The following is a 16,364-nucleotide window of genomic DNA, read 5'->3' as shown; positions in this document are numbered from 1 at the left end:
GACTCAGTCGGTTAAGGCGCTTGCCTGCCGGTCTGAAGTTGCGCTCGGGCGCGGGTTCGATCCCCGCTTGGGCTGATTACCTGGTTGGGTTTTCTCCGAGGTTTTCCCCAACCGTATGGTGAATGCCAGGTAATCTATGGCGAATCCTCGGCCTCATCTCGCCAAATACCATCTCGCTATCACCAATCTCATCGACGCTAAATAACCTAGTAGTTGGTACAGCGTCGTTAAATAACCAACTAAAAAAAAAGTACAATCTCCTAGTAATAGCGTCATCTTATACTTCGCTGCAACAACATCGTTACGCATACAAAAATTTACAGATGTCTCCTACCATTAAGAAGCAAGATTGAAAACTGATACTTAGAGACACAATAATAGGGTTTTAAATATTTAAGATCTGCTATCTAAGCAATAACAGCGTTAACCTGCTAACTTTCTTAATTGCAGCTAAATCCTCAATTAATATCAGTGATGTATTTGTGCAATATTGATAACTGAGACTTTTTTTGGAGTATTTTATATATCTAAACATTTTGATAACTTGAAGCATTATTCATTTTCAAAAGCAGTTCGAGATATCGAAGTTCGACGGTACTATTTATTCATCTATTCTATTCTAGTCCCTTATTCGTCAGTCGCTAATCCCTTATTCATCTGTCGTAAAAAATCTTGGCTTCTTTTTTGATAATAATCTAAGTTGGAATTTTCAAGTTAAAGAAACGATAAAAAAATCTGTTCCTCCATTCACTGTTTGAGTCGCTTGAGAAACTTCTTGCCCCAGCAACTAAAACTTATCCTAGTACAAACCCTAGTAATGCCGCACTTCGATTATTGTGACGTTTTGTTAAGTGACCTAAGTTCTGAACTGTCAGTCAAGTTACAGCGAGCTCAGAATATGTGCGTCAGATAAGTGTGCAACATCCCACGATATGATCACATATCACCGTCCTTCGCAAGTCTCTCGTGGCTCCGACTTAAAGAACGTAGAACATTACACTCTTTGTCTTTACTCTTTCGAATTCTGCACACCTCAACACCAAATTACCTTTCGTCTCGTTTCTCTTATCTGTACTCTAACCACGACGTAAATACCAGATAACTTATCTGTGGCACGCTAAGTATACCTCTTCATAGAACATCTTGTTATTCATCATCTTTTACAGTATCCACCTCGCGTCAATGGAATTCCTTGTCACAAAGTATTAGGGGCTGCAAGACAATAAACACCTTTAAAAACAGCTTAAAAGATAACCTTCTTAGCATTTCACTCCAATCATACTGATTTAAACTATCACCGACTACATTGTTACTTCTTTCTTTAGACATCATCCTGATTGTGCTGTATCTTCAAAATTGTCTCGTAATAATCTCTTTCTGTTATCTAGCATTATTTGAAATATATTAACATTCTATGTATTTTAGCTTAATTCTGCTACACAGTTTATTTCAGTGTTTAATTAATAGTTCATAGTATTTTGTTGTTTAATTCGTAAATAACTCTTGTATAGGCCTACATGTAACTCTCATCTAAATTAAATTGTTGAATTCTTTGTAAGTTCATGCATATGTATATATACTTTTTGCCTTAACTCTGCCAGCTAAAATAAATTATTATTATTATTATTATTATTATTATTATTATTATTATTATTATTATTATTATTTATTATTCTCATCCATATTCTTACTTACTGAAGGATCTAATAGCTTATTATTTTAGCATATGCGAATGAAGACAAATGTTGCAACTCGTACGAGGTAACTCCTGGCGTAAGCAACCCGCAGAGCATATTCTTTATGGTCTATTTTCCTGTTTTATATGGAAAGTTATTGACCTTAGCAGAGCGTGCTTGACGTGCAATATCTCCTGGTTTTATTGGCGTTTGGACACCCATGATCTAGGCCTATTTGTTTATGCATATTATTTATTCATCACCCATTTAAACCTTCATATTTTGTACCTCGTAATGAAGCTTCCTCGCCGGATTCAAATCAGACTTAGATATAATACAGAAACAAAACAAATCGGAGTGGTGGAAATGTCACAGATCGTCTATACCCTTCCGTTGCCAGTGTCGTGTTTTTTATGCTTGATCCGGAATAGACCAAGGGACTTCCGCTGCCGCTTAACAGAGACAGTCAACGGAAGCGGTCGGTCCCCGTCCCCCGATCCCACCCGAGTCGCATGACGTAATTACGGGACGAGCCCCATGAATTATTAAATACGTGCACTTCCAACAACCCTCCCGCTGGCTTCCATGGAGCTAAAGCTCCCCCTGCTACAAACACACAGTTTCACTCCTCACTCATTCTGGGTCACAGGCCATCGTTTATAATCGGTACTGCGATTGTGACCACTTAGAGAGAAATTTGTGCAAAAATTATTATTTTCGTCAGTATTCTCACTGCACAATAAATTGGTAGCCTCTTTTCCAGGGAATGAACAGCATTCAGAAGAAATCGTGTTGTTACAAATGATCCATTTTCTTATTGTAACGGAGATAACTACACGAAACAACGAGTCAAATGTCAGGATAGAAGAAGAAATGTCAGAAAGAAGTGAAATTGAGAGAGGAGTACGTCAAGCATACCCTTTATCACCTACCCTGTTCAACATCAACTTGGAGTTAATATTTGAGGAGAAAAATTCGCTCCGGCGCCGGGGATCGAACCCGGGTCCTTGGTTCTACATACCAAGCGTTCTAACCACTGAGCTACGCCGAATTCAATCCACAGCACCGGAGAGGGAAAGTGAAACAACGAAGGAGAGGGGTTCGGTCCGGTGCTGTGGATTTTATTCGGCGTAGCTCAGTGGTTAGAGCGCTTGGTTCGTAGAACGAAGGACCCGGGTTCGATCCCCGGCGCCGGAGCGAATTTTTCTCCTCAAATATTAATTGTCAATATCACAGATATTATTCTGTAGGACAAATTAATAAATCGATAATAATATCAACTTGGAGGATTTAGTAAAGAACTGTTTTCAGAATATGGGAGAAGTGATAGTATGAGGATTTTTTATTTGGTTATTTAACGACGCTGTATCACCTACTAGGTTATTTAGAGTCGATGAGAGATGGCATTTGGCGAGATGAGGCCGAGGATGCGCCATAGATTACCTGACATTGATCTTACGATTGGGGAAAACCTTGTAAAAACACAACCAGGTAATCAACGCAGGCGCGGATCGAACCTACGCCCGAGCGCAACTTCAGAACGGCAAGCAAGCGCCTTAACCGACTGAGCCACGCCGGTGGCTGATGGTAGGAGGAAGAAGAATAAGTGCATAAGATTTGCTGAAGATATGGCGTTGTTATCAGAAGAAAATATGATACTGAGGAATATGCTACTGGAGCTAAATGACAACTCTGAGCAGTAGGCCTATGGGATGTAGATAAATGCAAACAAGACGAAGACAATATTGTCATAGGAAGAAAAATGAAGAATGTAAATCTGCTAATTCCTAATGAGGCAGTAGAACAAGTGTACTGTTTCAGATATATGGGGTGTACTATAACCAGTAACATGAGCTGCTGCTGGGAAGTCAAACGGAGGATAGCAGTGCCGCATGTGAAATTGAAAGGTTGATAGCAAAAACCGGCCAAGTCCAAAGATTCTAATTATGAGCATTGTACAGTTCTCTACACTTCATTTCTAACGGCATCTATTGACATGACAAGTTTCTATAAAAATTAGATTGGTGCCATTGAAATGAGTGTTTGAAAATGCAGCGTTTCTGCCAAAATCGGATTAGTCCAAAGTGTTTCTAGCAAATACTCATTTTTAAATAGAACTATAAATGATTGGAATGACCTACCTGCAGCGGTCTTTGAGGGCTGTCCTTCCTTAAGGAGATTCAAGAATAATTTAAAAAGTTGTATATAAAGTGAAAATTAAAATTAAGGTGACATTCAACATTTAATTTTTTTTTAAGGTGACATGTATTTATCTAGGCTGACGAGTTTACTTCCTTGGTTTGAATTGTAAATTATTTAAAACTAGCGTGTAAGAGGGCCTTAGACTAGAAATGTTTAGTTTAAATGTAGTTCTGTTTATAAGTATGCATAAGGATGTAATTATTTGACTTATTTGAACTGTTGTATCAGTGAAGCGAGGTGAGTCAGTGAAGTTATGGTTTTACAGTGCAGCGAACAGTTCCGATCAGTGATAATTTATAGCGTCAATGAAATGTGTTCTATAGTGTCAGTGAAATGTGTTACAGAGTGTCAGTGAAATGTGTGCTAAAGTGTCAGTGAAATGCGTCATAGTGCCACTACAGGGAATGAGATGAGAGTAAAGTGAAAGACTATTGAAACTTATGTAGGACCAATAGATAATTATGTAGGTTGTATTGTAAAATCAGGTATTTTATTTTATGTTTTATTATTACTGTGCTAAATTGTATTGTGTATTCTTATTGTATTGTGTGTAAAATTGTATATGTGTTGTAAAATTGTATTGTGTATTGTAAATTGTATTGTGTATTGGTTATCATTTTATTGTGTATTGTTAATATTGTATATACCACTGCCACCGGGTGCTTGCCCACTTGCAGTGTAAATAAATACATACATACATACATACATACATACATACATACAAAAGACGGACAACTCACAAACTTATCCGGTTCTTGTTAGAAAATATCATGAAGAGGCTTTAGTGTGATCTTCTTTTAATTCATAGCCATATTAGTTGTTACTGTCTGTGTTATTGGTTAAATATTTCGTTTTACAATGAATGTTCATGAATGTGAATCAGATCGAAATATAAAATGACCAAAGAAGAGGAAGGGGAAGGAAAAGATGGAAGACAAAATAAGAAATGCCAAAGTTAAAGATGAACCAAAGAGTTTGTAATACTTACTAGAGACACATACCCGTGAGTGGCAGGCAAGAAAAATGTCACAAATTGAACCGGCTAGCATCCGCCATTAAAGGGAGTGTTTGCGGCGTGAAATTCTAAAACAGTACCACAGTACATTGATGTAGCCTGGTGATAGACACTGTTTTAAACATCTTTTACAAAGGATGAGTCGTGATGAAATAAACATGAATGGCAGAGGAGCGTTATATTTATCAAAGTATTATAATGGCGATATTCTAAAAAATAAATTAAATCACCATATACACTCGGGATAAGTATGTGAGATATTGAATAATGGCAATGTCAACGTTGATTTTCAGTATTACTAGTATTGTTTTAAAGACATAATAATGGATATTTACTGTAATAAATATCTAAATGATCTATATTTCAGTCTTTTCATGCAAAGGAAGAGGAAGGTATATGGTGCATAGAAAATATTTAGTGGTGAAACATGAGATCATAAAAATTCTGGAAACTGATTTAAAATATGAGAATAAATTTTATCATAAAACAATCTATTCATTGTGTAATTGATGACCACCAAGTTAGAGGTCAGTACAGACTTTTTAATACAATTAGTAGCGGTAATAGTAGGCCTAGTAGTAGTGGTAATAATAGGCCTAGTAGTAATGGTAATAGTAGGCCTAGTATTAGTGGTAGTAGTAGGCTTAGTTTTTGTGGTAATAGTAGGCCTAGTAGTAGTGGTAATAATAGGCCTAGTAGTAGTGGTAATAATAGGCCTAGTAGTAGTGGTAATAGTAGGCCTAGTTTTGGTGGTAATAGTAGGCCTAGTTTTGGTGGTATTAGTAGGCCTAGTAGTAGTGAAACCTAGTCAGTGCTAGTGGTAATAATAGACCTAGTAGTAGTGGTAATAATAGGCCTAGTAGTAATGGTAATAGTAGGCCTAGTATTAGTGGTAGTAGTAGGCTTAGTTTTTGTGGTAATAGTAGGCCTAGTAGTAGTGGTAATAATAGGCCTAGTAGTAGTGGTAATAGTAGGCCTAGTTTTGGTGGTAATAGTAGGCCTAGTTTTGGTGGTATTAGTAGGCCTAGTAGTAGTGAAACCTAGTCAGTGCTAGTGGTAATAATAGACCTAGTAGTAGTGGTAATAATAGGCCTAGTAGTAATGGTAATAGTAGGCCTAGTATTAGTGGTAGTAGTAGGCTTAGTTTTTGTGGTAATAGTAGGCTTAGTTTTTGTGGTAATAGTAGGCCTAGTAGTAGTGGTAATAATAGGCCTAGTAGTAGTGGTAATAGTAGGCCTAGTTTTGGTGGTAATAGTAGGCCTAGTTTTGGTGGTATTAGTAGGCCTAGTAGTAGTGAAACCTAGTCAGTGCTAGTGGTAATAATAGACCTAGTAGTAATGGTAATAGTAGGCCTAGTATTAGTGGTAGTAGTAGGCTTAGTTTTTGTGGTAATAGTAGGCCTAGTAGTAGTGGTAATAATAGGCCTAGTAATAGTGGTAATAGTAGGCCTAGTTTTGGTGGTAATAGTAGGCCTAGTTTTGGTGGTATTAGTAGGCCTAGTAGTAGTGAAACCTAGTCAGTGCTAGTGGTAATAATAGACCTAGTAGTAGTGGTAATAGTAGGCCTAGTAGTGGTCATAGTAGACCTAGTAGCAGTGGTAATAGGCCTAGCTAGGCCATCACCTATATTTTCACTAATTTCTTTGCATTTAATATAACCAAAAATTAGAAGTACATGCTGTACAAAACGGAAATTACATGATTAATTCATTTATTGTGAAACAAAACAGTTTTAGACAGATATAGTCTGCGGATTTTCTTATGCACTCTGCTATTATAATCCACTGTAATGTGATGGCACCTAACCCTTACATACATTGTTGAAATCAGTCTTATAAACCTGATTAATGTGTTTCTGGAAAAACTTTTATCCAAGAAATATTCCGACATTCTGTAAACACATTCAAAGGAGGAACTGCATTTGGAACATTCTTCCAAATATTAAAATATGCATGCTTTCCTGGGCATCCTACAATAGTAGCTATGTTCGAACAAATATTTGCGGCGCAGTATTTCACCATTTTCTTATTATTTCCCTTCAAGTGTACTTATATTTATTCGTACTCCTCAATAAGCATGAACTGCTTGCACTCCCGGCGAAGCATCAACTCCCTTTAATGGCGGCCGAACAGCGGTTCAATTTTGTACGCGAAACTAGCGCCGTTGGTGTCTCTAGTTATATATTACAAACTCTTTGAGATGAACATATAAATCATGTTGGGGAAACAGATTCCAGGATGTGTGAAAACAGCTACAATAATAATAATAATAATAATAATAATAATAATAATAATAATAATAATAATAATAATAATAATAATAATAAGTGGTGGTGATAGTTTTATTGAGATTATAATGGGCTATTTTTTACCATTTACACTATCATAAAGAATGTAGACGTACATTAATCGGTCTCCTGAATAAACATCGAGACTAATAATAATAATAATAATAATAATAATAATAATAATAATAATAATAATAATAATAATAATCTTCCCGTTTTCTGATTATATCATAAATTTGTAGATATTCCAAGAATTTTCAGAAGAAATATAATTAAATTTTTTATACTTATTTCTTATTCTAACCATGGATTTTTTTGTTGCAGAACGAGTGAACGATATAGACGGCCTCGAACCCGTGGCTTGCCAACCTTGGACGTCGAGATTGCCCAAGATGGCGCAACCGGACCTGGATTACATAGGTAAGAACAGTAAAGATCTTCGTTGTTATAAAGGGCAGTAAAATGAAAATGGTTGTCACCAAATAGTGTCAATGAAGATAACCTCAAAAGTAATCGCCATAAGTGTTAATATATTTTTCTCACTGGGAGACAAGATGGTGATATCCCTCCTTGTAGAGTTCTTCAGGTTGCTGACGCAACCACAACCTTACCCAATCGCACACATCCATTGCAAAACGATATCAACGAATGTCTTTCTTCAGATCGCCAAAAATATGGAACTCGCATGGGGGAAGATCTGGGCTGTAGGGCGAGTGTTGAAGTGTTTCCTTAGTTAAATCCCTGAAACGTATTCTGCACCTGTTTGGACAGTGTAAGCCTGGCGTTATCATGAAGAAGGAAAATGCTGTTCGATAGCATTTCAGGTAGATGCTTCTCTATTTCTTTTTAAACAAGGACAGGCGTATTAAACAGTTATTGTACATATGTGACTTGGGTTTCAGATTGGAATTAAAGAAAAAACACGTGAAATATTTTCAACATGTAAAATCTTCAACGAAATATTATACTTATAGGTTTGTTCCTACAAGCAATTCCAAACACGTTACGAACTAATACCGAAAATTTTTCGACGTATGCGCCAATTAAATACGTTTTCATAACTAGCTCGGGATTTTATTTTTATTTATTTATTTATTTATTTATTTGTTTATTTCTTTATCTTTCTATCTATCTGTCTGTCTGTCTATCTATCTATCTATCTATCTATCTATCTATCTATCTATCTATCTATCTATCTATCTATCTATCTATCTATCTATCTATCTATCTATCTATCTATCTATCTATCTATCTATCTATCTATCTATCTATCTATCTATCTATCTATCTATCTATCTATCTATCTATCTATCTATCTATCTATCTATCTATCTATCTGTCTATCTGTCTGTCTGTCTGTCTGTCTGTCTGTCTGTCTGTCTGTCTGTCTGTCTGTCTGTCAGTCTGTCTATCTAACCTGGTAGAGATAAGGCCATCAGACCTTCTCTTCCCCTCTACCTGGGGATTACAACTATAATATTAAGAATACAATTACAATTAGAATTACAATTAATATTAAATAATTAATATTAAATTTAAAATTTGTTGCAGAACTCTTGAAATATACAATCAGAAAATATGTCTCATCTTTGTGACACTGCCTTTATTTCATTTTTAACCACGCCAGTTTATTGTACGATATTTCTAGTCACAAGGACTCGTGCTGATAAGTTAGGAACGTCGTCACTTCACTACAAGTAAACTTCCTCAACTTTAATGATTTTTAAATGGAAACAGATGTTCCCCATCTGCTTTTGTTTCTCTAAACAGGAAACATACTTATTCCCTCATAAAGGCTCTTCGCTCTTGTCCCCTGAATAAAGGAATAAGTTTCTATTTAAGAGCCCATGTTTGCGAAGTTTCTTCCAACAGCACTTCCATGTAATGTTGAGTAGATAACGGGCGAAAATAAAAAAGAGGGGAAACTTTTTCTAGACCCGACGAAGGCGACAACTTGTAGCTCGTAAGCTTTGTATTAATATGAAACTTCCCTATAGTTCTGTGTTAAATAATGTGCAGAGTTTGAAAGCATGTGGATATAAACGCATTCATTCAATATTTTAGGACATGGACTAAAAATCACTTACTAAATACAAAATGCTGTGTATATTAGTGTCCTGCGATGTTAGAACATGAGAGAGGCAATCAAGACATTAAAAAGTTCATCTTATTTCATATGAAAAACTAATCACAAAATATGTAGGCTACTAAAATTCTTAAACGGTTAAACCATAAGTGAGGGACAGAAAATATTTTTGTAACAAGGTGAAACAAACACTACAGGCCTCCTTCTGCAGAGCGAACATTGGCGAATATCGAACTTCGCCGTACTCTGCAAACTTCAACCGAACATAGCGCAACGCTAATCTATACAGGGTGTTAAAAAAGTATCCACTATTTTAGGAGGTGATAGTATGCATCAAAACAAGGAAAAAATGTCTAATAAACATGGATCCTACATCACATACTTTCTGAGATCTGAACACTTGTTCGTAGGAGGTGCTCAATGTGACGTCCATTTATGGCAATGCATTTCTCTGCCCTACAATACAGCAGACTACCAGATAATCATATCGTAGTTGACACCCCTGGCATGGAATAATGATACGTCGCAAGGAATACTGAAAACAAAAGTCTGGTTGCGGATAAGAGCGGGGTTCAGCAGAGATGGTGTTGTGAATTTTCGTAATCAGTATGTGTGGGCTGATGAAAATCCCCATGCAGTTGAAGAAACAAGGCATCAGTATCGATTCTCAATCACCTTATGGGCAGGCGTTTTTGGCGATAGATTAAGGGCCATACGTGCTACCACAGAGATTAACTGGGGCTCTTTATCAGGACTTTCTCATTAACGTATTGCCTACAGTGCTGAAGTATGTGCCGTGTCAGCAAAGACAGATGTGGTCCATGCATGATGGCACACCAGCACATTTTTTCCGCAATGAGAGTGAATACCTGACGCTGATATTTCAGGACCGCAGGATTGATTGGGGAAGCCCCACACCTTGGCCTGCTCGTTCCCCTAACCTAAATCCCCTAGACTTTTGGTTATCAAGAACAACCAGGTCAATTTCAAAGAGTGCGTGATTCCTTACGCCGAGGGCAGAGGAATGCATTGCCATGAATGGACGTCACATCAAGCACCTCCTGTGAACAAGTGTTCAGATCTCAGAAAGTATGTGTTGTAGGACCCACGTTTATTAGACATTATTTTCTTGTTTTGATGCATACTAGCACCTCATAAAATATTGGATACTTTTTTTAAAAGGGAAGACCTAAAACCATTACACACAGGGGAACACATCTAATTCAGATGCTTTAACGTCACTCTTATAATCGTCAGCAACGTTGTGAAACATCCTAGTGGCCATTTCTGACAACTTACAATTTCTTTTCGATACGCAGATGACACATACAGACCCAGAAACAAAATTTGGGCCGACTCTTGATAGAGCGCGATTCACAACGTTTCCTGTCAGTATAACATTGCACCCGGACCTTCGATCGTGAGGAGATCGACATGCTACGCGGAGAAGAGAGTTTCTGTCTCGACATAAAAGCTCAGTCTGTTACATTGTCTGTCTGTGGTGTGATATGGGTCTAAATTCGAGTCATATTGGCTGCAGGATTTTGTTTCTTTACATGAATTTTTGTTAAGACATTTGTGACCGAAGTTTCATTCTATTTGTTTTCGTATGTGGAATAATTATTTCCCTTCTCATGTGGAATTTTATTTTTCATCACTCCGCAGAGAACAATACTTACTTACTTACTGGTTTTAAGGAACCCGGAGGTTCATTGCCGCCCTCACACAAGCCCGCCATTGGTCCCTATCCATTCTCTGCCATCATATCCCACCTCCCTCAAATCCATTTTAATATTATCCTCCCACCTACGTCTCGGCCTCCCTAAAGGTCTTTTTCCCTCCGGCCTCCCAACTAACACTCTATATGCATTTCTGGATTCGCCCATACGTGCTACATGCCCTGCCCATCTCAAACGTCTGGATTTAATGTTCCTAATTATGTCAGGTGAAGAATACAATGCGTGCAGTTCTGTGTTGTGTAACTCTCCATTCTCCAGTAACTTCAACCCTCTTAGCCCCAAATATTTTCCTAAGCACCTTATTCTCAAACACCCTTAAACTATGTTCCTCTCTCAAAGTGAGAGTCCAAGTTTCACAACCATAAAGAACAACCGGTAATATAACTGTTTTATAAATTCTAACTTTCAGATTTTTTGACAGCAGACTGGATGACAAAAGCTTCTCAACCGAATAATAACAGGCATTTCCCATATTTATTCTGTGTTTAAGTTCCTCCCGAGTATCATTTATATTTGTTACTGTTGCTCCAAGATATTTGAACTTCTCCACCTCCAAGTACCAAATCTCAAAACCCTATTCCTTTGCCGTGGTCGTGCCAGAGAATCACTCCCATTCCGAGGCTTATTTGAAGGATTCGTAACAAGCTGTTTTTTTACGGTGATGGGTTGTTAGCCCTTCGCCCAACCCCCAAGCTGGAGGACCACCCCTTATCGGCTGTCCGCGACTGCTTATTCAATATATTCACAGCTACCCTCCATATCTGGAGGCCGTCTCCTCGATCCCCATAGAGAACAATAAAAAAAAAAAGAAAAATCATTTGGAAGATCCAATTTTGTCTTAGAAATAAGAAATTAATCACAATAACGGGAAAAAAACAATAATTAAACAAAAATTATGAATCTAATACCTCGTCCACCAACCGTCTACTTCTGCAAATGCTCTGACCCTACGAAGTTCGGAATCGACGAGCTGGAAATAGCCCCGATCCGGACAAGGTCCTCCCAGGCGTCGAGAACTTGGCTTTGCAGCTCGTTTTGATTGTGAGGGGCTCATTTTCAAAGCAACTCGCTCCTGCTCTCCTTCAACTTCGATTCCATACCGCGTAGGGTCAGAGCAGTTGCAGAAGTAAACAGGTGGTGGACGCGGTACTAGGTTTACCATCCATTTTATAATCAGTGAAGCCAGTTATATGACGTCAATTAAATGGTAGCTATACAATATCTCAATTTCTTACTTACTTACGGATTTTAAGAAACCCAGAAGTACATTGTCGCCCTCATATAGCCTGTCATAGGTCCTTATCTGAGCAAGATTAACCCAGTCTCTGTCATCATATCCCACCTCCCTCAAATCCATTTTAGTAGTCTGTTATCCCCCATCTACTTAGAGACTTGACAACTGACCTTTCGAACAAGCTGCAGCGTGTGCACGATATGTGTGTCAGATTCATCAGCAATGCTCACAAATTTCACCATATTACACCCTCGTTCAAATATTTATCCTGGCTGCAACTTAGTAACCGTAGAACAATTCATTCGCTGTCTCTTCTGTTTCGAGTTCTCCACATTTCTATTCCAAATTATCTTCGTTCCCGGTTTAACTTCTTATCCTCCAATCATAATCTAAACACCAGATCACAGGAAAGCCAAATCCTAGCAATTCCTGCCCATAGAACATCCCACTATTCATCCTCTTTTACTGTCTCAGTCCCCCGTGAATGGAATTCTCTACCTCAGAAGTATAGGGGCTGCCAGACAATAACCACTTTCAAGAAAAGGCTAAACGATTTCTTACGGGCGCAGTCAAATTGAAGTTACGAGTACAATTGCGATTGAGTTTAATAATTTAATTTAATTTAGGTATGACTATGATTACTATTAGGCTTATTATTATTATTATTATTATTATTATTACATAATTATTTTATTGGTGTTATGAAGATAAAAAAATCGTCATTGTATTATATTAATTATGTATTATATTGTATTGTCTTGTATTGTATTGTATTAATTATATTATATTCATAGCATTGTAGTAATGTTCTATCATACTGGTTGAGTGGAAGAGAAGGCCGAATGGCCTTAACTCTGCCAGTTAAAATAAACCATTATTATTATTATTATTATTATTATTATTATTATTATCATCTACGTCCCGGCCTCCCCAAAGATATTTTTCCCTCCGGCCTCTCAACTAACACTCTATATGCATTTCTGGATTCGCCCATACGTGGTACATGCCCTGCCCATCTCAAACGTCTGGATTTAATGTTCCTATAAAAGCTATCTTCTGTAAAAGAAATCAGTTCTTTAGATAATTGTATAGATGGCCCTCAGTAATATTCTACCAAGTTTTTCAATTGCTTTTCTTTCAAAGTACATGAAAGGATGTCTTAATTATGTATTTGAAATTGCAGAGTCTCTTCTATGAATTTTAGTGGTTTATAGAAAAACCTTTTTTCTTTAGATGCTACCTAGAAGAAGTGATTTCTCTTGTAACCCTTCCTCTATTTTGTATTGGAATTTCTGTTCTCTTTGTACGCAAAGACAAGTCTCAACTAAGGGCGAGCTTTTTTTTATCTCCTATTGATGTCTGGTGCAACGAAATAACTTTAATGATCCCAGGTAAGGAAGCTATGGAATATAGAGAATTTTGAAGGAGCTTTACATAGAAACAGGAAAAGGCTAGTGCAATGTAGTGCATGATAATAATTAGTCAGTGGCGGCTCCTGCATATTTCTTAAGAGGAGGAAAGAAGTTAACAGCACGAAATGACACCTTCTTGAATGAAACATGCTACAAATTAGCCTACATGCATACATGTAAGACCAGGTAGTGTTGGGGTTGGCCTTCCCTTCTGTATAGCAATAATCTGTTCTTGTAAACTGAGTTTCCTAAATTGTCCAAAATATATTATGTTTTCACTTCCATTCATTGTTGAATAATTGCGCAAATTAACAATTACAAGGAAATTCACAACCTCGCAGCATTTTTCGAGCACACTACAGCATCACACGTGTTGGAAGAGACTAGCTACTAACTCGTAACCGGAACCGTTTTATGGAAATGGGAATGGGAAATAATCTGAGAAAAGCGAGAACACTGCACCCACCCACGTGGTCTGTGTTACCACATGTACATTTTACAAGTTCAGTATCACATGCTTTTGAAGAATGTCAGTTCTTGTGAAGTCATACTATCATTATTGTTCAAAGCTTTCGGTGGCCGATTAATTTTTTATGTTAAAAATGATGTAGTTTGGAGTACCTGCTTTCAGTTTCAAATATTGTACAAAACTGACAACTTGGCTGTTGCCCTGTTTAGTAAACGATGAATAGAAGTGAATTTCAGGGGCCAACTACGCAGAACTACTTCCTCTTTGTTTTACATAAACCCCACTTTAACTTTCAAATATCCACGAAAGTTTCAAACCATGAATAGTAGCCTATATAAAGTGCAATGAATAATATTTTTTATTTATAATTAAAAAAAACTACATGGTGTCTTTCATAGCTTTGCGTTAAAACTTTTTTTGTTGTCTCTCCTCCTAGATGTGTTATAGTCCGGTTGAATGCAACATCATTAGGTGGCAGCGGTAGCGAGCTTGCTGCACGACCAGTCGGTTTCTATTTCCCGCCCATGCGCTGATTCAGAGGAGGATCTCCTCCCTATCCGTTCATTTACTTGCTTTAAAACTGCTTCTTTCTCTGGTCGCTAGTGCGCTGTTGTCTATGTGTGTTAACTGCAGTAGAGGAGGAATGGAGTGCCTTTCCTTCTACACAGACAATCTCGCATCTTTCTCACAGTTTTCTACAGCACATGAGCGCGCGTCGTTTAAAACTCGATCAACCGAGTTTTTCTTATAGCTGTGAACTTAAAAATTATCGATTCTTCCTCGAATTTCAAGGCACATATTTTGTTTGGTATTTACTTTCAAAAGGAGAATAATGTGAGGAGGACGTTCCTCCCTTCCCTCCCCCGAGGAACCGAGGCACTTCGAACTTGTTGAGTTCGAAGTTGAGGCACTTTTACCCTGAAGTTAAGTATACACACAATAATGCAGTGTTTACAAAGCAGCTGGCAAGGTAGTCCTTCCCTTCATACACACATCATGTTAGTTGGATAGGGAAATATAGGCGAAGCAAGGAAAAAATTAAATGTTCGCCTGAAGGACAAACGTAAAACATATTGCTTATATTGGAATATATCTCATTATTGTCTCTAGTTTGTAGAAACGTAATATTATTCTTAGGCCTATAAACAGTTATACAGAGTAATACTGTTTACAAAGGTACTTTATAATAATAATAATAATAATAATAATAATAATAATAATAATAATAATAATAATAAGAATAAGAATACTTGGTAATTATTAGAACAACAGAACACACACCATTTGTAACTATACGCCTACATAAATTACAAAATAAGGAAAAGAAGCCACATAAACATAGTATATATACAGTTACTATCTGTGGAATTTCCCCAGAATATTATTCCAAAACTCATTGCTACAATTTTAATCTTTTAACTTTAAAATGAGTACCAACTCGACTCCAGACAAATATGGCCTTTCAATAAAAAATATGCATTTGGGCTATTCCATATGAAATCGATCAGTAAAAAACATCGCATTTTTTTATACTCTAATTTTTTCCCTACTTATACAAGGTGCTGAGGGGAGTGCATTTTCAAAAATATACTATGGAAAGTCAAACGGTTTTCGTATTATTGAGCGACAAATTTAGCGTATTTTATAAAAACAAGCCTCTTTCAGCGCTCAGAACTCTGGAACCATTTACTGCAGAACATTGAATGAGAGCTTATTTTGAAGCTGACATTTGGTAGGTTATGTTAAGAAGCAATACTTATTTTTATTGTACACAGAGAGACAGATAATTTGATTTCACTTGCTTTTAGGCTTTTTGGCCATTTGTAAAAATGTAAAAAAAAAATATTGAGAAAAAACCTTGCATTATTAAGAGGGAATCGGCATTGTTTGCTTAGTGGTATGGCAATAAGTTTCGAGGGTATTAAATAGATTATTTTCACACGCCTAGACTTGAACGGCGCAGTACCGCACGTGCTGACCGAGAGCTGATGATAAGCGAGCGTTGGGCGTCATTTTACTCCTGTGTTTATGAAAATTTGTGATAAAGCTAGCCCAGCTATGCGCTACTAGACGACACATCACGTGTTTGTCTCTCCGCCTTGGTTGTCTCGGCTAGCTCCTGTCTCACAGTCAGCTGGTTAGTTCACGCGCGTACTAATTTATTTTCTTTATTTGATATTTTCAATACTTTCTTATCAACATACCATCAGTAAAAAATATGTTTATTTGTACTTTCAATGCGGAA

At 37.1% G+C, this 16,364-nt stretch overlaps 1 protein-coding gene across 1 annotated transcript in view; it reads left to right on the top strand.

Annotated features, from left to right (window-relative positions):
- The window catches only part of bma (SCY1-like protein bma), a 1,113,807-nt gene that overhangs the window by 683,066 nt on the left and 414,377 nt on the right, over positions 1-16,364 (top strand). The window contains exon 5 of the mRNA XM_069846551.1: positions 7,504-7,599. Within this exon, the coding sequence (XP_069702652.1) occupies positions 7,504-7,599 (96 nt within the window). The remainder of the gene's footprint in view (positions 1-7,503; positions 7,600-16,364) is intronic.

This window comes from Periplaneta americana, chromosome 14 (assembly GCF_040183065.1).
Source record: "Periplaneta americana isolate PAMFEO1 chromosome 14, P.americana_PAMFEO1_priV1, whole genome shotgun sequence".
In the NCBI taxonomy this organism is placed as follows: domain Eukaryota; kingdom Metazoa; phylum Arthropoda; class Insecta; order Blattodea; family Blattidae; genus Periplaneta; species Periplaneta americana.
Note: the sequence above shows the minus strand (reverse complement) of the source record. Positions and strands in the feature narration are given on the sequence as shown.